The sequence below is a fragment of the Oratosquilla oratoria genome, chromosome 23 (genome assembly GCF_046742065.1).
Source record: "Oratosquilla oratoria isolate Oo_2021 chromosome 23, ASM4674206v1, whole genome shotgun sequence".
NCBI lineage: Eukaryota > Metazoa > Arthropoda > Malacostraca > Stomatopoda > Squillidae > Oratosquilla > Oratosquilla oratoria.
Window position 1 is genome coordinate 45,947,592 of NC_134799.1, and position 23,918 is coordinate 45,971,509.

The 23,918-nt window shown below is 39.3% G+C and overlaps 1 protein-coding gene across 1 annotated transcript; it reads right to left on the reverse strand.

Moving 5' to 3' along the window:
- Window positions 1–21,454: 21,454 nt before the first annotated feature.
- Window positions 21,455–23,911, reverse strand: LOC143037793 (uncharacterized). The gene is made up of 4 exons (XM_076206345.1): window positions 23,192–23,911; window positions 22,397–23,136; window positions 21,764–22,250; window positions 21,455–21,652 (listed from the first exon to the last, which is right to left on the reverse strand). Exons 1-4 carry the CDS (start codon window positions 23,909–23,911, stop codon window positions 21,455–21,457), a joined length of 2,145 nt encoding a protein of 714 aa, XP_076062460.1.
- Between the last annotated feature and the right edge of the window lie 7 nt (window positions 23,912–23,918).

A 23,918-nucleotide genomic window follows, 5' to 3' on the forward strand; every position in this document is an offset into this window, starting at 1 on the left:
TTTTTTTTTTTTTTTTTAATATAAAAAATCGATTTTTTTAATTTAAATCAGATTCATTTTATTTAAATAGATTTTTTATAGATTCTAAATATTGTGGGATTACTATCTGATATGCGATCTGATTGCTAAAGGACATTTTTAGCATATCAATATAAGGAGCAGTGTTATATAGACTTGCCACAAGTATACAAGGAACGGTATAAGCCTATATGTAGTATATATATCACTGTGCAGCCCACAACAAGTTTCAACAAGATTCTTGTTGAAACTTGTTCTAGGTAAGCAGTTTCTCACTGAGTCAGTTGCTGCTTTGGAATCAACCAGGAAAGATGTCCTCTGGACCTGGCAGAGTGGTTCCTTCAGGCAGAAAAAATTATCTTGTCTGGAATTATTTCAAAAAACTACCAACAACTTCTGGCAAAGGGTACCGTGCTAAATGCAAAGACTGCAACCAGGAACTACAGGGCATTGTGTCAAGATTGAAATATCACAGAGATAAATGCCAAGGTCAGCCACAGCATACAGAAGAAATTTATGACCCAGGTAAATAATTTTACTTATATTTTGTGCATTTCTCCCTTTTCATACGCAACTATATAAATTTGGTGAACAATAGAGAGCATGTGCAATAAAAATTGTAAAGGCCTAAAGTGATACTTCAACTTCATTACTTCTAAATTTGGGTAATGACTATATCACTATAATATACTGTATCCACTCAACTTTGGGGCCTAGATGATTGTTATTCATTTCATTCAACATTGTGTAATATATTTCATAGGTTCCATTGGAATTCAGCCCACATGAGATCAGCCCAAAGGGATATACAAATTCACCATTTCGTCTTGTTCAGCATCCTCAGTTTCTCAAGATGGTTCAGAACCTGAGGCCAGGTTATAATTCTCCATCCAGAAAAGATATTGCTGATAAGTACTTGGATCTTGTGTATGAAAAGGAATATAAAAAGTGTGCAGATGACCTGAATAATGAAACTGTATGTCTCTCAATTGATGGGTGGTCTAACATCCATAATGAGCCCATAATATGTGTCACTCTAACAACATCCACTGGTCAGATTTATTTAGTTGACACAATAGGCACATCAGGGAAACCTCACACTGCTGAATATCTTCTACAACTTGTACAAAGTTCGATCAAGAAGGCTGAACAAGATTTTGGTTGTCACATTGGAAGTGTTGTGAGAGACAATGCAGCAAATGTCACCAAGATGAGAAAAGTCTTGGAGGAATCGAGTGAACCTGAGCATACCGTCCTCACATACGGATGTGCAGCACACCTACTAAATCTACTGGCTCATGACCTTGAGATTGTTAATGTAAAACAACACGTGGTCCATGTAGTTAAATATTTTAGAAATAATCAGTATGCTGCTTCAAAGTATCGGCAGGAAGGTAGTCAGTGTCTAGTCATGCCCCAGGACACAAGGTGGAACACAATGCCAGACTGTCTCAAGGCCTATATAAATAACTGGCCAATTCTAATGAAGATCTGTAAAGTCAACAGGGAAGCTATTGATACTGAAGTAAGAAACAAAGTATCAAATTAAGGCCTAAAACGTTCGGCTGAGGAATTACTGGATCGATTGCAGCCAATAGCAAAGGCTCTAGATGAGGTACAGAGTGACAAGTGCACTATTGCTCAGGCGGTAGATGTTTGGAAGAAATTACTTGGCCATTTCACAAACAATAAACAAGCTGAAAAACTGGTGAAAAAAAGGTATGAACAGTTTATCACCAAAGCTCACATACTTACCAGAATGCTTCATCCAGCACTTCAAGAAAAAATGTTCAGTGCAGAAGAGGTGAATATTACTATGGAGTATGCCAATGAGAAATATACGACATTTGTTCCTGTCATTATGAAGTTTCAGGCAAAATAACCTCCTTTCCAGGCTTTCAAGTTTACTGAGTCTGTGACCAAGACCCTGACAGCTATTGATTGGTGGGATTCACATACAGCCATGTTAGACAGTGATATTCTGTGATCAGTGCGTCAACTCCTAACTGCACTAGCCTCATCATCAGGAGTTGAAAGAGTTTTCTCCTCCTATGGACTTGTACACACAAAATTAAGGAACCGCCTCGGTAATGAGAAGGCAGCCAATTTAGTCTTCCTTTTCAAGACAATGAACTCAAATGTAAATAATGATTCATGTAAATAACTGTCCACTAACCTCATACAATACTATATATCAAGTCCGGCCAAAATTGGCATTTCAAAGCATAACAGTGCCTTAAAAATAGTTTCTTATTTCACTATAAAAGTTTATATTAACTTATACTGCATTGAATAAGTCAGTAGTTGATATATTTGTCCTATATACAATGTTATGTTACAAAGAAAGCAATGGTCTCCGCTAGCAGAGCCAGGAATCTGGGTGCGCACGTCCTGTGTAATAGTAGTCCTTGATATATATATATATATATATATATATATATATATATATATATATATATATATATGTATATATATATATGTATATATATATGTATATATATATATATACATATACACATATATGGCCGGCCGTGTTTACACAGACAGAACGGCGACTCCAGTCTTGTTTATAAAATCAGTCAAATCCGAGCTAACGCGAGTCTGACTCAGCTATTGTCGCTTGTCGGCGACTAAACAATCCGCGCCTCAGCATTTCAATACACCAGTGTTTCATAACATTATTAGCATCCGTTCTCCCATCTACCTCTTCATCTACTGAATTGTCTACCTCCATCTACCGGCCTCTTACAGGGCTCGGCAGCTACCGTTGGTCGTCCCGACCAATTTCTTATTTCCTCTCACAGGGGTTTTGCTAATATATACTTAGAATAAGCTAAAATTGTTTATGAAAGATATAAGCAACCCTCCAAAATACAACATTCATGCAATAAATGGTGAATAATACATAAACATAATACATATGAATGTGAATAACATGCATGTCAATATATAAGGCATAAAATTCATTAAGGACACTAGTTTTCAATTGTGAATGGTCTTATCATCTTTTCAAAGATGATAGCAATTAATTGTTAAGCTGATACATGGTTAATGGGTTTTGACAAAGTCAATCTGCGGCATACAACGATCGAAATCATTGCAGACAAAAATATTGAAGAAAAAAGTACACCGAGAATAATAGTTGCATTAGGAGATTCATTTGAGGGAGATCTTGACAATGATCTTCTCTTAATTTTCAAAGGAGGTGAGTTTTCAGGCAATGTGAAGTTGAGGGTTGAAATATATGAATCATCTGTTAAATGCATTATATTAAGGGTATTAGAAATTGTGGAAATAGTGTCTCCATGCAATTCACAATTATCAAATACAGAGATAAGACCTTCAACCAAATCCAATTTAGGACTCAACCCGGGACAATTGATTGATACTTTTGTCTTCTTAGGGAAAAACAGATAATGAGATCCATAAGGAATGTGGTCTACAGAAATTTTTTGATATAGCAATTGTTCATAACAGACACATTCCTAACCAGAGAAGCTTCACATGAATTTTTCAAAGCTTCACGGAACACAAAAAGAGAAGAATGGCAAAGACAAAGATTCTTATTAACTCTTTTACAATCATTTAATTTATCATTAGAGATCATGCTTTCTCTTAGATTGTCTACAGAAAGGATGTAATTGATTGGAAAATTCACTATGAACACTAACTTTCAATTGTGAATTGTTTATCATCTTTTCAATGATAATAGCTATTAACTTGCAAAACTCACTAATTTAGAGTTAAAAGTTATTGTTAAGTGTCTCTTCTTGCTTAATATTCATATATTCATATGTTATTTTTCAACACACTTCATTTTCAAAGACAGTCTTATTACTTTAGAAATTATCACAATACTCATGTGTATACTCATGTGAGTGGTCCTTAAGGCTCCAAGTCTGACCACAGCAGATCCTAGGTCTCCATGTATCTGCTTAACACCAAGTTCCAGTTGTTTAGGTCTCCCATCCCAAATACATACAATGGTCAAAGCATTACTATCTGTAAAATACATCAAGATTAGTATTCAATTCATTAAGAATAGTATGATAATATTTTCTATACTCTTCAGAGTTCTCAATATTGATACATAGGGTATCACTACAATCATCCTCATAGACCTGCAAATTTATTTTCCTCATATCATCTAAATGTCCTATCAATTCTTCTCTTGTTTCTAAATGTTTAAGTCTAAAATTGTTCCCACCTGCAGAATCAATTACCCTATATGGACCAGTGTACCTTGGTGAAAATTTATTATTGGGTGAAGTTAGTTTGACCATTACTAAATCTCCAATTTTCAATTCTAGTTTGTGAGCTATTTTGTGTTGTTGTTCTTTCATCTCTTGTGTATACACCTGCATATGTTTCCTAACTCTTTGGTGAATACTTTGAAAAGTATTTATCCTATTTGATATATAATCATCAATATTATATATGGGCTTCTGCTCTGCAGTCAACATTTCATATGGCAGAGTTTTGTCCTCCCCAAAAATGATAAAATGAGGTGTATCACCTGTTGCTACATTAATTTGATTGTTCAGGGTACACTTTACACAAGGAATCCAAGTATCCCAAGTTACACTATGAGGACTTATTAGAGTTCTAAAACATATAATTATTTTTTTTTATTTAACCTTTCTACTACTCCGTTACTTTAGGATGATTCACTAAGATATTTACTTTTTTGATATGGAATACACTACATAAATTTTCCAAGATTTTGTTATTAGATTCAGTTCCATTATCTGAAACTAAGATATTAGGTGTAGTAAAATTACAGATTATCTGATCAAAGATTACTGAAGCAATAGTTTCAGCTTTCTTATTGACTATGGGTTGTAATATACAGAATATTGAAAAATAATCAATAGCAACAAAGAGATATTTATAACCATTCTCAGACATAGGTAATTCTAATGTGTCAATGTGAACTCTTTCCCAAGGTTTCTGTGGAATGGGATAGGTGAGTATAGGAGCGGGTTTTGGTGTATTTCCTTTCACCTTAACAACACATTTTATACACTTTTCTATATAATCATATATAAATTTCTTCATACCTGGCCAAAAGTATTTAAGTTGTGCTTGTCTATAAGTTTTATCCTCTCCTGGATGTGAACTACAATCACTATCATGAAGTAACTTCAATATCTCATTTACCAGAGTTTGTGGTATAACCAACTGATTTACTTGACCTCTAGAAATATCTTTCCCACTTACAACTGTTTTCCTATACAAAATTCCATTAATCAAATGAAATTCCTCTATCTTATACCCCTTTGGTAGCTTTGGAGGATCTCCTCTTGGGTTCATCAAATGCTTGATTAATGAATCACATGTCTCATCATCTCTCTGTTCTCTTATTAGCATTTCCTCATCTAAAGTTACTAATTCTTCTATACTACAAACAAAATTAATCAACCCAGTCCCAGTCATTGGTTGACTAATGTTTCTAGAAAGTGCATCTGCTAAATTCCTTCTACCCGGAATATACTCAAATTGGACCTCGTAGCACTGGAGTATCGCAAACTATCTAGCAAGTCTGCCTCTAAGATTCTTATGCTTAAATAAGTTCTGAATAGCTGTGTGATCAGTCCAAACTCTGATTGGATATCCTAGTATCATATCCCTAAAACTTTCCAAAGAATAAATTACTGCTAGAGTTTCTCTTTCTGTTATAGAGTAATTTCTCTCCGCACTAGTACAAAGTCTTGATGTGTAAGCTATGGGTTTCAAAGTTCCATTTCTCTCTTGCATGAGTATGCCTCCTAATCCTATGTCAGACGCATCAGTACAAAGAATGAATTCTTTTTCATAATCAGGTATTATCAATATGGGGGAATTTATGAGTTTATCTTTCAACTTGTCAAAAGCTTGCTGTTGAGCAGGTCCCCATATGAACTTTGAGTCCTTTCTCAACAAAGAACTTAGTGGATTAGTCAATGTCAGCATATCTTTGAATGAATTTTCTATGATATCCTGTCAAACCTAAAAAGCTCCTAACCTTGTCTACATTGGTCGGAACCGGAAAATTCTTGACAGTGTCAACCTTTGAATTCACTGTACTAAGTCCATGTCTGTCTATCTTATGTCCTAAGTAAATGACACTGTCTTGCAAGAACTTACATTTTTCAAGTTTTACTTTTAACCCTAGTCTTGAGAATATCAAATCTAATTTCTTAAAGTGCTCCACTGCTGTCTGAGAAACTATTAAAATGTCATCTAGAAAAACGCTGGCAGTGTTTCCTAACAATCCATCTAGAATAGTATTCATTAATCTCATGTAAGTTAATGGACTATTACATAACCCAAATGGCATTCTCTTGAACTCATAATGTCCTGTAGAAGTAGAAAATGCTGTGAACTCTCTTGGGTCTTCCTGCAACTCTATTTGCCAAAAAGCTGATATGATATCTATAGTACTAAAATATCTATTCTCAGTTCTCAAACTCCTCAAAATGTCACCGATAATGGGTAATGGTAACCTATCACGAATGGTGTGCTTATTCAATTCCCTATAATCTATCACTGGGCGCATAGTACCATCTGACTTTGGCACCAAAATCAAAGGAAATTCCACTCACTTTTACTATGTTCAATAATATCCTCTGATAACATTTCAGTGATTAGTTTATCTACTACTGCTAATTTAGAGTGAGGAACTCTGTAGGCGGGTATGTAGATAGGTTGTGTTCCTGGTTTTAACTTAATATGATGTTTTAAAACTTTTTTTTTTTTGCCTAAGGCGTCCCCCGGCAAAGCAATTGCTTTATTGTGTTTCACAAGCAAAGCAAGTAAACCTTCATCCAACTCAGGGCAATTAGTTGATTGTAATAATTCTTTATATCTATTTCTTAGGTCTATTCCTTCTTGAACTGAACAGATTGATGAAGTTGGTAATTCTATCTCCTCACTATTCTCATTTAAAATCTTAATAGGTTTAGTACACACCTGAAAACATCCTATTTGTGTACCTTTCTTTAAAACTATCTCCTTATTCATAGTGTTAATTACTAGTACTTCTACTCTGTTCTTATTTGACTTATAAATCCCAAGGTCCCACTTCAATCCTTTAATTTTAACTGATTCTGGGACTAATTATTTCAGATTCTACATTGACTCCTTTCAAACACACTTCAACCTCATTAATTGACATGGGATGTAACAATGTCGTTCTTGTTACGCCACCCTCTGCAATTATCAAGGCTCCAGTCGTTGATAATTTAGTAATCTCTGGGATTTCCTGAACATCTGAGTTGGGTTTACAAGGTGCTTTACTTTCTGTTGGCCTGGACCGCTCGGCCTCGTTATCTAAGATAGAAATGTTATATAAGGATTCATTGATTCCTGTCACTGGTCTTAAGTCTGGTTGATTCAAAAATGGGATTAACTGTGACTTCACTAAAATCCCTAAGTCAGCAGGACAAATTACCATGTTTTCTTTTCTCATAGTTGCAAATCCTATCAATAAATCTCCTGGAAAAACAGACTCTTCTACCACTATCACTGGGATGTACAAATGTTCATTTGTATATAAGGCAACTTCTAGCTCAACCTTACCTAATGTTTTTAACTGATTTCCAGTTACACCTTGCAATGAGTAACGGATTGGTTCCAACATTTTCACTCCTGGGTTCAACTGGTTTAAAACTTTACTAGTAATTACATTAACTACAGACCCTGTATCAATAAATATTTGGATAGCCTTATTGAATGCTCTACCCGCAATGAGAGGTCCTACAGAAGTTTAACCAACAGTAATTATCAGTTTGTCAGTTTCTTTCATCTCTCTTGCATTCCCATATTTAACACAATACCGCCTATCGGTATTTATATGGGGAGTTCTGAAATTGTTTATTCTGTGTCTGGGGTTTTCCTCTTAGCCCTGGGGTACCCGAAAATTTCGGCACTCATGAGTCTTATGACCTATTCTATGGTGGTACATGCAAAATGGTGGGCTTCTACACTGATATTCATCATGACCTTCATATTTGCAATTTCTACAAATAATTCCATAAAAACATTCTTGTGCTTTGTGTCCCCAGGTATTACAATTAAAACATAGGATTCTAGCATCCCTGGATGGACTTCTAACCTTCCTTCTATGTCCTACTTCTGTTTTCTTAAATTCTCTAGAGTTCCTATGTTGGCCCACTGTCATGACATATGGATTTATTATTCTGGTCTCACTGTATCCTTGAAGAAGATAATCTACTTCTCCTAAATTTATATTTGACTTCAAATCTTTATACAGTTTTTCTGCCGTTAAGTCATCAGAATTTTTGGCTAACAATCCAAATGTGATCAATTTGATTACCTGAGAAATTTTCATTTTGTCATTAGATCTTTCTATCCAGTCTGAATCTTTCAAGATAGAATTCATGTCTTTTGACCATCTATCTAGTCTAGCTAAATACTGTGTGTCAGTTTCACTTGTCCTAACTTCCTTTATCATCTTAACTAATGACCTAATAGGATCCTGATCACATTTGGACATAAAATGTTTCATGAAAGCCTTCTTATAAGCTTCATATTGATTGAACTCTTCCATTTGCTGGAAGTTAATGACAAACCTAGCCCTCCCATGCTCAGGATCAATATTTGCTTTGAGAATTTCTATCTTCCTGTTCTCGTCATTAATGTTTTTACTCACTATAAGAGTATCTATTAAATTAAGAAATTTGTTTACATTAATGGTATTTGCTTTCCCAGTAAATTTTGGGATAAAGACATTGGAGGTATGGACTGTCTTAACACATTAGTAGCCATACCTGTAATTTGACTTGTCTGCCACCACGTAGAGTTGCTTACGATGTCTCTTTGACATCCCCTCGACGTCCTTCGTCAGCCTTGAAGATCGTCTTGTAGATGATCACCTTGAAGATCGCTTTGTTCCACTCGTAGTAATTACTTGCAGCCTCTCGTTCAGTTACTCGTAGTTTGTAGATCCCTCGTTCCTCGTTCCTCTCGTAGTCGACCCGTCAGACTTTCGTCGTCCCCCTCGTCCTTGAAACCAACACACTCTTGGTTGTGGTTGTCTTATTCCCGTAGACTTTCTCGTACCACTTCGCCCCAGTCTATCTTGCTTGCACCACTTCACGCACCAGTCTTATTGTCTCTTCGGAGGTCTGTTTAACACCCAGTTCATCCCACCGCTGCCACCACTGTACCACCCCTCTTTTGTCACCACTGATTCTTTTCTCTTTGCTGTCTTGTCCTTCTTTCAGTAATTTTCTAGTTAATTCGTAGGTTCAATCGCTTCTTAGAAAGTAGGCCCCATGCCTAGTTCTCTCGAGTTTTTGGGTGAAAAAAGGGGTGTAAATTTCCTGTTTCTTGATCTAACGGAATACACCCAGAGAATCTCCCCTTGAGGTTCTCTCCATTACGACAAACCACCTTCGTTCAGACGTCACTTTTCATTCATCCAATAGTCTTTTACTTCTCAAACAAGTGCCACACCTTAAGGGCGTGCCTTTTTCCCCTCGGCCAATAATATTTCTCTTCGTACCCATTTTCCTCCAATCCGAGAGGCTGTTACAGTCCTTCCAGTAACATTGCTACATAAGCATGATGTCATCGCGGAGGTGGCCTGTCGCTCAAAGCATGTTGGTTACATCAGCAATTATTACAAACAGTCACCTCCCGTCGGCCGTGTTTACACAGACAGAACGGCGACTCCAGTCTTGTTTATAAAAACAGTCCAATCCGAGCTAACGCGAGTCTGACTCAGCTATTGTCGCTTGTCGGCGACTAAACAATCCGCGCCTCAGCATTTCAATACACCAGTGTTTCATAACATTATTATCATTCGTTCTCCCATCTACCTCTTCATCTACTGAATTGTCTACCTCCATCTACCGGCCTCTTACAATTACTCAAGTGATTCATTATTTCATTCCTTGTTACTTCTATTTCTTTCATAAGGGGTACTTTCTCCTCCCACTCGATATCTCTAGGTTGTATGTTCTCCCTCGTAAACACCGATTTAAAATGTTTGTTCATAATTTCTGTCATTTCTATTTCCTCTGTGTATTCAACTCCTCCTTGTCGTAGATTCTCTAATTCTGTTTGTTTTTCAGTTTGTTGTTTACAAATCTGTAAAATAGTTTTCGTTGATCTTTACATTTTTCTATGACATCTTTTTTCGTATTTTCTCTTTTCTGCTCTGCACACTTGTACATATTCATTTCTATGACTAGTATATATTTTCCATTTTTCATATTCTTTGTATTTTTTCCATTTTATCCAAGCTTTATCCCTTTTGTCTTTTTATTCACTACATCTTTTGTTGAACGAACACTTTAGATATCCTTTTTTCTTGTTTTTATCTTGGAACATACTTTTCCACTACTTCTTTATATATATATATATATATATATATATATATATGTATATATATATACATATATATATATATATATGTCTATACAGTATATATATATTTTTATTTTTTTTTTTCAAAATATTCCATTTCTCTTCTACTGTTGTTTCCTCTTTGTGTATCATTCCCCAGTCTTTTTTTTTTTTTTTTAAGAATTCTCTTATTTTATCATTTTTTTCCATACATCAATCTTCCCCTTCTATATTGTTTTTTTTTTTTTTCCATGTATTTCTCCTCATTTAGTTCCAGTTCAACCAATATGTGGTCACTTTTACTTATTGGCGTCTTATATTCAGTCTTGTCCACTATTTCGGGTTCTGATGTGATTATTAGGTCCAGTCTCGATGGTTCTTCCTCATTTCTATACCTAGTATTCTCTATAATCATATCAAGCAGTACATTTTCCCATAGGTCGTCTCCACCTTTCACTGTCATCTCTTCCCAGCAGATTTCTTTACAATTAAAGTCACCCATTATAACTATTCTTCCTCTATTTTCCATTATCTTATTTAGTGTTATACTTGTATCTTCTAACATTTTTTTACGTTCTCTCTCTTCCCACGAGGCCATTTTAGGAGGCACATAATTTACTACAAACTTCCTGCTCTTCCCATCCTTGTCCTCCACTTCCATCATAATCATCTCTACTCTATTCTTTCCATATGTGACATTCCTCACATTTATATCCTTCTTACTCAGGAACATAACTCCACTCCCTGTTTCTAATCCAATAATTATACGCACCTTGTCCTACACTGTTGGGTGGTAGTGGACTTTTCAATTTTGTCTCTACAATTCCCATTATGTCCGGTTCTTTTTCCTTCAGGTAATAATTCAGTTCGTTCAAGCCTGTTTTTAAGCCATCTATGTTTGTGTAAGACACTTTTAATTTTCTGCTACTTCCATCGTGTTTTCAATTTCCTTTCAGTTTTTCTCTACTATGAACCATTTCCTCACTTTCATATTCACTACTCTCCAATAGAATTTTTCTTTTTTCTTACTCTGTTCTTTTCTCTTCTTTTTTTTCTCGGCTTCTAGTCTTTTTGTTTCTCCTCCTCTCTTTCCTCTTTATTCATTTCTCTTTTTATCCATATCTGTTTATATTGACCACTGTCTGCTATTTTCTCTGTTTTTCCTAATATATTCTCTACTGTCGTTTGTGACCTGGATTTGATCTTAATTGGTCTGGTCTTATCTGTATTGTATTTCCTTATTCTTCAATTTCTTTCCCTGTTTCTTGTCCATCCTCTTGAAGTACTTCTAATATCTTGTTTACAGTTTCCTTCTCTTTTGCTCTTGTAGTCCTATTTGGATTATGCTTCTCTTCCATCCCTAATACAATTATGCATTTCTTTTTGTCCGCTAAGTCTTTTACTATATTCTCCTTTTCTCCCATCGCTTTAATAACTGTGTCCTTAGTTTGTTCTTTCATCTGTTGTGTCACTATATCTCCAAATACAATTTTGTTGTTCTCTTGGACTTTTCTCCAACCCTGTGCTTCTTTTGCTCTGAACTCTTTATTCTCTTTATTATTATTCTTTAATTCCTCATTCTCATCTTTTACTTCTTCTAACTGTGTTTTTAATTCTTCTATTTCTTTAGTTAGGTTTTGATTCTCCTTTAGTTCTTCCAGTTTATCAACTCTGGGTAACTAGTGTTAATTGGTTAAACCTAACCTCCCATGCTTCGTTCATTTTTTTTAGTTTCTCCTCTAGATCTACTACTCGGGGGAGGTTGTCACTTCCGCCCTCATTAAATCCATAAAAGCAGTTGTCTTCACTTTCCATTGAGCTGCTATTATCTATATTCCTGTTTTTGACAGCTCTCCTTCCTTGTTCTTCTTCGTCTATGTGTTCTGCACCCCTTTTGTTTACACCCCTTCTAACATCCGGGGCCCGTTCGTCCCCTTCCTCATTTCCTTTCATTTTCCTCAGTAATCCCTCTCTTTCTCCTTTTTCTTCACCTTCCCACTACACCACGAGCTTTTTCCTTTCCCTACAAATACAACAAAGTTACTCCCTCGTTGTTGAGATCGATGAAACTTGAAGTTTTCCTGGAGTTCCAAACTTCGCTATCACTTCGACCGACGTGTGTGTGTGTGTGTGTGTGTGTGTGTGTGTGTGTGTGTGTGTGTGTGTGTGTGTGTGTGTGTGTGTGTGTGTGTGTGTGTGTGTGTGTGTGTGTGTGTGTGTGTGTGTGTGTGTGTGTGTGTGTGTGTGTGTGTGTGTGTGTAAGGTAACAACATTGTCCTCAGTTTGGTCTATATACGAGCTCTGATCTCTGATCCAGAATGGTAATATCGTCGATCACGATTCCAGTATGTGATCCAAGACCGTGGGGAATTACAAACTCATACACACACACTTTTCACGCTGGAACAGTCACTTCAGAGGGCAATGCCTTTCTTGGTTTCTTTGTCGGAGCGCTCTATTAATTCTTCTTTCTCAAAGGCTTTGGTAGGTCTTAAACACACACATACACACACACACACACACACACACACACACACACACACACACACACACTTCAACGAATGGACGGCTTAGAAGACGTTCTGAAGAAAATTGAAGTTTGTGGATCCCAACGCAAAGAGAAGTGCCTATTGTATTTACAGGGTGGGGGGGAAATTGCTCGTGGAGTAGTAGGAAAGTAGGGAAAGAGGAAAGGGGGAGGGATTACTGAGGGAAATGGAAGGAAATGAGGAAGGAGTAGACTTGGCCCAGGCAGACAGGCGAAAGGTAAACAAAAGGCCCCCCGACGACGACGAAATGTCTAATAAAAATGTAAAGATTAGAAGTATAGATAAGAGCAATACAGTAGAAAGTGATGAGAATATATTCCAGGGATTTAAAGAGGGTGGGGGGGACACAATTGACAAGACTAGAAGAGAAGGTCGATAAGATGATCGAGGACTTGGAGCGTAGGTTCGGTCATGTTGACAATATTATACGAAGAATTGAAAAATTGGAAGAACTAGAGAAGGCGAACAAAAACTTAACTAAGGAAATTGAAGAATTAAAAAAAAACAGTTAAAAGAAGTAAAAGATGAGAATAAAGTCTTAAAGGAGAATAATAAGGAGAACAGCAGCAAATGAATGAACAAACTGAAAACTCAGTTATTAAAGTGATGAGACAGAAGGAGAATATAGTAAGAGACTTAGCAGACAGAAAGAAATGTATAATTATATTAGGAATGGAAGAGAAACATAACCCAGATAGAACCACAAGAATCAAAGAGGAAAATGAAAAAGTAAGAAATTTACTAGAATTAGTTCAGGAAGATGAACCAGAAATAATGAAACAAATCGAAGAGAAATTCAGGCTAGGGAAATATAGTTCAGACAAGACCAGACCAATCAAGATCAAATTCAGGTCACAAACTACGGCTGAGAATATCTTATCCAAAACAGGGAAACTAGCAACAAGTGAACAATATAAAAAGGTATGGATAAAAAGGGAAATGAATAAAGAGGAAAGAGAGGAAGAAAAACAGAAAAGACTTGAAGCAAAGGAAAAAAACGAGATAAGAACGGAGTCAGAAAAAGAGAGATTCTATTGGAGAGTAGTGAATATGAAACTAAAGAAAGTCGACATACAAGAGAAAAACAAAAGGGAAACAGAGAACACAATGGAAGTGGCAGAAAACTAAGAGTGTCTTACACAAATATAGATGGATTAATAACAGGATTGAATGAACTGAATGATTATTTGAAAGAAAAAGAACCAGACATAATGGGAATTGTAGAAACAAAATTAAAAGGTCCACTACCACCCAACAGTGTAGGACATAATGCATATAATTATTGGATTAGAAACAGAGTGAAAAAGTAAGGGGGAGGAGTTATGTTCCTGACTAAGAAGGATATAAACGTGAAGGGTGTCACATATGGAAAAAATACAGTAGAGATGATAATGATGGAAGTAGAAGACAGAGATAAGAAGAACAGAAAGTTTGTGATAAATTATGTGCCCCCAAAAACAGCCTCATGGGAAGAGAGTGAACATAAAAGTATGTTAGAGGACACAAAGATAACATTAAACAAGATAATGGAAGAGGGAGGAAAAATAGTTATGATGGGCGACTTTAATTGCAAAGAAATCTGCTGGGAAGAAATGACAGTAAAGGGTGGAGACGGCTCATGGGGAAACGCTCTACTCGAGATGGTTACTGACCATACAATGACACAATGGATACAGGAGAACACTAGGTATAGAAATGAAGAAGAGCCATCGAAACTAGACCTAGTAATTACATCCGAACCTAGAATAGTGGACAAGATTGAATATAAAACACCAATAAGTAAAAGTGACCACATATTGATTGAACTGGAACTTAATGAAGAAAAATATAGGAAAAGAAATGAACAATACAGAAAAGGAAGAATGATGTATGAAAAAACAAACTTTGATAAAATAAGAGAATTCTTTCAACAAGAAAACTGGGAAGAAATATACAAAGAAGAAACAACAGAAGAGAAATGGAATATTTTGACAAAAATTTACAAAAAAGGAGTGGAAAAGTATGTCCCAAGACAAAAACAAGAAAAAGAATATGTAAAATGCTGGTACAACAAAAGTTGTAGGGAGTTAAAAGACAAAAGAGACAAAGCCTGGACCAGATGGAAAAAAGACAGAAGACCTGAAAAATGGAAAATATATACCTGTTATAGAAATGAATATGTACAAATGTGCAGAGAGGAAAAGAGAAAATATGAAAAAGATATCATAGAAAAGTGTAAAGATCAACCGATACTATTCTACAGATTTGTAAACAATAAACTGAAAAACAAACAAGAGGGAGTTGAATACACTGAGGAAATGGAAATGGCGGAAATTATGAACAAACATTTTAAATCAGTGTTTACAAGGGAGAACATACAACCTGAAGAGAACGAATGGAAAGAGAAAGTCCCCCCTATGGAAGAAATAGAAGTAACAAAGAATGAAATATTAACACACTTGAGTAATCTTGATGTCAGAAAATCGCATGGACCAGATGAAATAGCAAACTGGATACTGAAAGAATGTAGGAATGAACTGGCAGACAAAATACATAGCATACTAAATAGTTCCTTAAAAGAAGGAAAAGTTCCAGAAGATTGGAAAAAAGCAAATATAGTACCTATATATAAAGGAGGAAATAAAGAACCTACCAACTATAGACCAGTCTCTCTAACAAGTACAATAGCAAAAATTTGTGAAAGAATTATCAAAAGTAGATGGGTAAAATATTTAGAAAAAAACAAAGTGTTAAATCCAAGGCAATTTGGATTCAGACAAGGACGATCATGCGTCACCAATTTAATATGTTTCTATTCAAGGCTAATAGATATAATACAAGAAAGAGATGGATGGGCGGACTGTGCATTTTTAGATCTAAAGAAAGCTTTTGACAAAGTACCACATAAGAAGTTGCTTAAGAAATTAGAAACTGAAGGAGGAATACAGGGCAAACTACTAAATTGGGTGGAGGACTTTTTGCAAGAAAGAAACCAGCACTCAAAATGGGATGAAGTAATAAGCGGTGTTCCGCAGGGAACAGTTCTGGCCCCAATAATGTTTGCTATATATATTAATGATATGGATGAAGGAATAGAAAGCTATATGAGCTTCTTTGCAGATGATGCAAAACTACTGAAAAGAGTGAAAACTGAAGAAGATTGTGAATCACTACAGAGAGATCTAAATAAGGTACAAGAATGGAGTAGGAAGTGGGAGATGGAGTTCAATACAAAAAAGTGTAGTATAATGGAATTTGGAAAAAGCAAAAACAGAATAACAGGAGCATATAAATTGGGAGAAGAGGGAATAAAAAAAGTAGAAAATGAGAAGGACCTGGAAGTCATTGTTATGAATAATATGTCACCTGAGAAACATATAAATAAGATTTTTGGAGAAACTTATAATCTAATAAGAACAATCAAAGTTGCATTTACATACCTGGATGAAGAAATGGTGAAGAAAATCCTAATCACCCTGATAAGACCAAGATTGGAATATGCAGCAACGATATGGTCACCAAGTACAAAAAAATGTATAAAAAAAATTGAAAGAATACAAAGAGCAATTACAAAATTGGCACCAACACTCTCAAAACTATCATATGAAGAGAGACTACAAAAACTTGAACTACAGACACTAGAGCAAAGAAGAGAGAGAGGAGATTTGATAGCTATTTACAGAATCATGAAAGGCATAGAAATTACTGACAGAAAGAATCTGATAAAATGGGATGACAGAAATACTAGAGGACACGGAAAGAAAATAAAAAAAGACAGCTATAGAAGAGATTTGAAAAAGAACAGCTTTCCTCACAGAGTAATAGACAGTTGGAACAAGTTAGATGAGAAAGTGGTGTGTGCAAAAACAATACATGAATTTAAAAATAGTTTAGATAACATGAGATATGAAGACGGGACCCCACGAGCATAGCTCCCCTTCCCGTAAAATACAACTAGGTAAATACAACTAGGTAAATACACACACACACACATACACACATGACTCAGTGGTGCGGTTGGTAGTCCCCAACTGTCACTACGGCGGTCCGGGTTTGAATCCTGCCCAAGACCGAAATAATTTCGGTATCGCTGCGCTTCGAATCGTTACTCCAACTCTCGTAGGTAGTTGGGTGTGTGTGTGTGTGTGCGTGTAAGGTCATAGCATTATCCATAGATCGGTCATACGAGCTCTGAGCTCTCTTCCGGGAGGGAATTAGCTGTCGGCCACGAGTCACACACACACACACACACACACACACACACACACACACACACACACACACACACACACACACACACACACACACACACACACACACACACACACACACACACACACACACACACACACACACACCTTGACCCCCCACCTACCCACCAGGCTGGAATTTTTACGACCGATCAAGTATGAGAATTCGGATTATCTTGAAATACGATGCGACAGTTTAATGGTTATATACGACTCCTACTGCCGAATGGTTGTCGACTCTTCCGGAAACTGCGGCGGACAAGGCGAGATCTGGAATAGGAGTTAACTGCTTTCATTCGTCCGTGGGCGTGGATAACCAGTAGGCATGAACCTCCTACAGAAGAGGATCAATTGTAGGATCCACACACACGCGCGCTTGGGGTGGAGATTGTACAATTGAGTGTTGCTGGGGCGGACATTCTACAGTTGATTATGGCTCGTGATACATAACCTTACCCAACCTAACCTGACCTAGCCTAACCTAACTTGACCCGAACTAACCCAACCTGACCTAACCTGACATTCTACAGTTTATTTTGGCTCGTGATACATAACCTAACCTAACCTAACCTGACCTAACCTAACCTGACCTAACCTAACCTAACCTAACCTAACTAAACTAAACCAAACCAAACTAAACCAAACTAACCTAACCAAGCCTATGTTTGTTTGTGTGAAGAGTCTATAATCCATAAGTGCAGAGAGGAAATTCTACAATTGAGTGTAATTGGGATGGAGAATCTACAGTTGATTAGTGTGTGTGTGGTGGGGGGGGGGTCCACAATTGACCCTGCGTGTCTTCAAGAGTCGATAAGCCACTTGGAGAGATCTTCAGGGACAAGGACGGGGACATAGATGTAGACTCAAAGGGACTTTTCCGGCGTCTCTCAATCGCCTCCTTCTCCGATAGAACTTTTCTAAGCTTTTTCATATCGTAACGCATCTTTACTCCAGATTGTTCTTGATCAGTATCAATAGCTTATATGTAATTATGGTGGTAATGGACACATTACCCTTGCTCTTGACTTGATAAGTATATCATCTCTCATATAAATATTTTTCTAAGGACAAACTCTGAATTTCCATTTGAAAGGAGCCATGATCAAAAACTGAACATTACGCATGATGTGGAGGGAGTGAACATGAGGGGACGTCCTAGGATGAGGTGGATGGGTGGGGTGAAGGGGGCTTTGGGGAAGAAGGGGAATGTCCGTTGAGGAAGGACGGGAGAGGACAGAAGACAGGGGTGAATGGAGAATGGTTGTATATGGATGATGTTGTGTTGCATGAGGTGGAATGGGCGGGGGGATGGGGGGTGAGGTAGTATGTGTGAGCAAAATTTTGACGCAGCCCGAAGGGATTTCTCCCCGTCTTCTCCTTTTATGCAATGGGGGGACGGAGAAGGGGGTCGCCGACTTAATGAAGCGGCCTTGCTGTGGATGTGCTGTGTCTTGCGACACTGCTTCTGACCCAGGGCAGTGGACAAGGTGCAGGGATGACCCGTCATCCAGGAGGTGCTAAGATAAGAGGGAGGGTGGAGGGGTGTGGAGTGTATTCAGGGATGGAATGGGTGGGAATGTTTTTATGCCTTTTCCTTTTTGGCTACCTCCCTTGTGAGGGGGAAAAAGCCTTGGTATATGTATATGTATGTATATATATATATATATATATATATATATATATATATATAATACACACACACACTCACACACACACACACACACACACACACACACACACATATATATATATATATATATATATATATATATATATATATATATATATATATATATGTATATATATATAAATATATATATATATATATATAGATATATATATATATATATATATATATACACCAAGGGCATCTTCCTCCTTATAAGGGAGGTAGCTAGCTAAGGCAAGCATCCACTCCCACCCATTTCACTCCCATTCACCATCCATTGTTTCCCTCTTATCTTAGCTCCTCGTGGATGAAGGGTTATCCCTGCCTCCTGCCCACTGTCCGGGTCAGAAGTAATGCAGTAAGACACATCACATCCACAGTAGGGCCGCTTTATTTACACGGCGACCCTCCCTCCTCGTCCCCTCATGCAGAAAATAAATAAGATGGAGAGAAATTCCATTGGGCTGTGTCAAAATATAACCCATACATAACCATTCTCCACTCAAACCTATCCCCTGCCTTCTGTCTCCCCTCTTCAACAGACATTCCCCTCTTGCTTAAAGGTCCTTTCACCCATCCATCTTTCTCATTTTTTGGTCGTCCTCTCTAGTTCACTCCATCCACCTCTGCTTTCCACGCTCTTTTTGCTAATATTTCTTCATTCATTTGTCCATGTACCCAAACCATACCAATAATCTTTTATCAGCACTATCTGCCAACCCCTTTTCCATCCCTCCTCTCCTCACCTCAATTTTTACTCTATCCAACCTTGTATTCCCCACCATACTTCTCAGACACTTTGTCTCAAACACATTTAGACTTCTCCTTTCTGTCTCACTTAAATTCCGTGTCTCCGCAACATACAGTGTCGTGGGCACAATAACCCCTTTATATAATCTTCTCTTGGCATTTATTCCTAGGTGTCTATTTCTCATGACATTTTTTAATTCCCCAAAACATTTACTTGCTTCCCTAACTCTACAATTCACCTCAAAACCCGCTCCTCCATTACCTGTCACATACGACCCCAAATAATCAAAACTATTCACTTCCTCCAGCCTCTCTCCTTTAAGACTTACTTGAACTTGTTGCAACACTTTCTCTTTGTACATCTCATTACTTTACTCACGTTTACTTTCAACTTCCTCCTATCATATACCTTTCCACACTTCGTCACCAACTCCCTTAGACCCTCCTCTGACCCCGCCACAGGCGCAATGTTATCCGCAAGAAACAACTGTCTCATCTCCCACTTCCCTCCACTATCTCCGACCATCTCCAATCCCCTGCCCATGACCTTCGCAGTTACCATCCGTACCATCTCATCCATTTACACATTGAAAAGCCATGGTGACATGACACAGCCCTAACGCAGCCCCATCTTCACCTAAAACCACTCGCTCTAACCATTCCCATTTTAGCACAAGCTCTAGTACTCTCGTACAAACTCTTGACTGCCCTCACCGAGCCCATATATCTGGAATACTTTCCCCAGTGCCTTCCTGTCTACCCTATCATAGGCCTTCTCCAAATCCGTAAAAGGCCCAGAAAACCCTTACATTTAACCAAAAACTTCTCGCAAATATTACCACAATAATTTAATCGACGCACCCTCTATTTTTCCTAAACCCACACTGATCCTTACCAATTATTCCTTCTGTTCCTCTCCTAAGTCTCTCAACTGAAACCCTCCGATAAGTCTCTCCAACAACACTCAACAAACTGATCCCTCTTAAAATACTACATTCGCATTTGTCCCTTTTCCTTTGTAAAGCGGAACTATGCAGGCACTCCTCCAGTCCTCTCGCACCCCCCTCCAAAGACATACATTAAATAACTTCACTAGTCAGTGCATTACAACCTTACCTTCCTTTTTCAGACACTCCGCATGACCACCATACAACCCAGGTCACTTATCAACTCTCCTCATTTTCAAAGCTCCATGTACCTCATTTTTCTTATATCTTTCATTTTCCTCTCCCATCCCAATAATTTTCTTAGCTCCTCCCTCTGCTACAGTGAACCCCTACCTAACCTCCTCCACATTCAACAACTCTCTAAAATAATATACCATTTTCCTTTTACCGCCTTCACCTCCATTAACATCTGTGTATCTGCACCCTTTGCCTTTTCTTGACAACCTGGCTCACCCCACCTTTTCACTTAATTTCCTTTTTTTCTTCGAATTTTTCTATCATAGTCCTATCCCATTTTACACCCAATCTCCTTGTCCCTTCATTTTATTGTTTACTTCCCTCTTTTTCTTGTACTTCTGATATGCTTCCCAGGTCCTACTTTACAACCAATGCACACACGCTCGCTTCTTCTCTTCTACTACCATCTTCACTTCAACATACCACCACTCACTATCCTTTTCATCCCACCCCGCCTCGTTCCACATACCGTCTCTGCACACCTTGTCACTTTCTCTTTAAATCAAGTCCATCCTTTTTCTACTCCCACTTTTTTTTTTTTTTTTTTTTTTTTTTTTTTTTTTTGAGTAAAATCCCACTCCCACGGGCTTTGTTTGAGCCCGTGTGGTGGTGTTTATGTAAGACACACCTTGTGGAAAGGAGGTGGGATAGTGTAGCTATTCAGAGGAGCATAGGGGTAGTGGAAAATAGGGTCTGCAGCTGTTAGAGCGGCGGTGGACGCCCTAGTAGCTGACAGAGCTCATAGGGGTTTTGGAGGCGGCAGAGGCGGCTCACAAGACCTTCAGTGGGTGCCGGTGGTCCTCGTTTGAGGAAAGAGGTGGCGAGGCAATCGCTCAGGTAGTGGAGGAGATCGGCGTTTTCCGCGCGGCAGTGGTTGCACCGACAGTCTTTTATGGCGCTCTGGGAATTAAAGTGCCAGAAACAGCGGTCCTCGAGACGCAGCCTGAAGAGCAGCTTTTCTACCCTTCTGGGAGTGGAGCGGGGAAGGACTAGAGGTTCATATGCTGTCACCTTTTTGTACCACCCCGCCCGTTGGAAGATCTGTGCCTCCAGACTGTGTTGGAGGTGCCACTGCGTGCGAGCTAATGCCCTGGTGCGAAGTTTGAGCTGGCTCCTACTGGGAGGGACCTGGACGTCGACCTTGGGACGCTTGCGAGCAGCTGCTGCTGTCGCATTGGCGAGGTCGTTTCCGTGCACAACGACATGACTGGGCACCCAGTTGATAATGACATTCCGTCCAGCACTTTGTAATTTGTGCAGGAGTGTAATGATGTTGGTGAGGAGGTGGACATTATCTTCGGGCTTCGCGTGTTGCAAGCAGCTCATCAGGTTCAGAGAGTCGGTGTGGATAACCACGGAGTTGGAGTGGGATGCGAGGGTATGTTCTAGGGCCCCCTGCATTGCTACGGCCTCGACTTGAAGAGAGGACGCGGAGTCGCTGACTCTCCTGCCGAAGGTACATCCATCAGTGACGAAGGCAGCTCCGGCCGCGTTTGGGCTGTTTGGCTATACTGAGCCGTCTGTAAAATAAGTTGTATGACCAGGTCGCGTCAGTGCCCGGATGCCGTTGTTTGCCGACACGCGTACATTGTCTAGGTGGCATGCGCCCTTTTTCCCCGAGAGTGACATAATTTTGAAGGTCACAGGAGCCGGTGCCCACGGCGACGGACATTTAAAGTCCGGGTGGAATTTTGGTATGCCCTTCTCGAGGAGAGGTTGACGCAGTTGAAAGGAATCCAGAAGCTTGGCCGCGTGAGAAAGCCAGGCGTTGGGGGATGTGGTGTGTCTGCACGTTCTAGGGAGATGTAGACGGCCCGACTTAGACCTGTCTCCTCGCGGGGGTGGAGTGCGCAGGCAACAAAGTTTGCTCCGAGCATTCTGATCCTAAGTTGGAGAGGGGGAAGCGAGGCTTCACGCTGAAGGTTGAGAACTTTGTACAATCGTTGTGCTCCCAGGATGATTCTAGCAGCTTCGTTCTGGCATGTCTCAAGCCGCTGGAGTTTTTCCACGGCCACAGTAAGGAGAGCCGGGGCTGCATAGTTGGCGATAGAGGGCACAGCTTGTACGTAATACGTGCGTAGGACTTGATGTGTGGCGCCGAGTGTCCTTCCGCATATGGCCCTCATCACTTTGGTTCTGGCCGTCATTCTCTCTCTGAGGTGGGATATTTCCCTGTTGAAGGTGGGGCCCTTGTCGACCCATACGCCCAAGTACTGGAAATGTGTGACCCAGTCCAGCACGAATCCCTGAGTAACGAGGGGTTCCTTTCCCCGCCCAAGACCGAATGTCATTGCTTTGGACTTCCGAGGGGAGATTTTGAGCCCGATTCTGACGTATTCCGCAACGACGGCGTCGAGGCAGCGCTGTGCCTTGTCGTAGTATCGCTAGTTCCCAGCAATGATAAGTGTCATATCGTCGGCGTAGGAAATGATTTTGCACCCGTGGGAGAGGGGGAGCTCCAATACATTGGAGGTCAGCATGTTGAAGGGAATCGGACTGAGGAACCCTCCCTGTGGTGAACCATTTTCCAGCACCCTGGGTTCCGACGTGTGGCCTTGGAACCACACGCGCGCAGATCTGCGTTATAGGTAGTCGTCTATCCAGGTGAGAAGTCTGCCCCTCACACCTTTGCAGGCGAGAGTGTCTTGGATAGCCAGAGGGGCTAGCTCGAGGAATATGGCGATGGAGGGCTCCCTGCTCACTGCCACTAGAAGGGTGGCAATGCAACGGGCCTAGTTTCCATAGCAATCTGTTGAGTACTATTCTTTCTGCTGTTTTCCCTATGCAACTGACCAGGCTGATGGGGCGGTAGGCACCGGGTTCCTTGGATTTGGGGATCGACACTATTGTGGCCGTCTTCCAGGCTGTGGGCAGTCTCCAAGCCCTCCAGGACGCATTGATTACGCGGAAAAAAGCCTCATCTCCTGCAGGTCCGAGGTGTGCCAGCATGGAGTAGGTGACCCCGTCCTCGCCGGGAGCAGTGTCCTTGTCAGGTCTGCGGGCGGCCATGAGCTCTCCGAGAGTGAATTCCTCGTCAGTCTCGTCTGCCTGGGCCATCATGTCCCCGATGTGGTGGAGCCTTCCCTCCCGTAGCTGCTGTTGTGTCTCCTGGGCGCGCGAATTCCTCTGCCAGCCGCTGCGCCTCTTCGGTTGGGGCATGATGGGT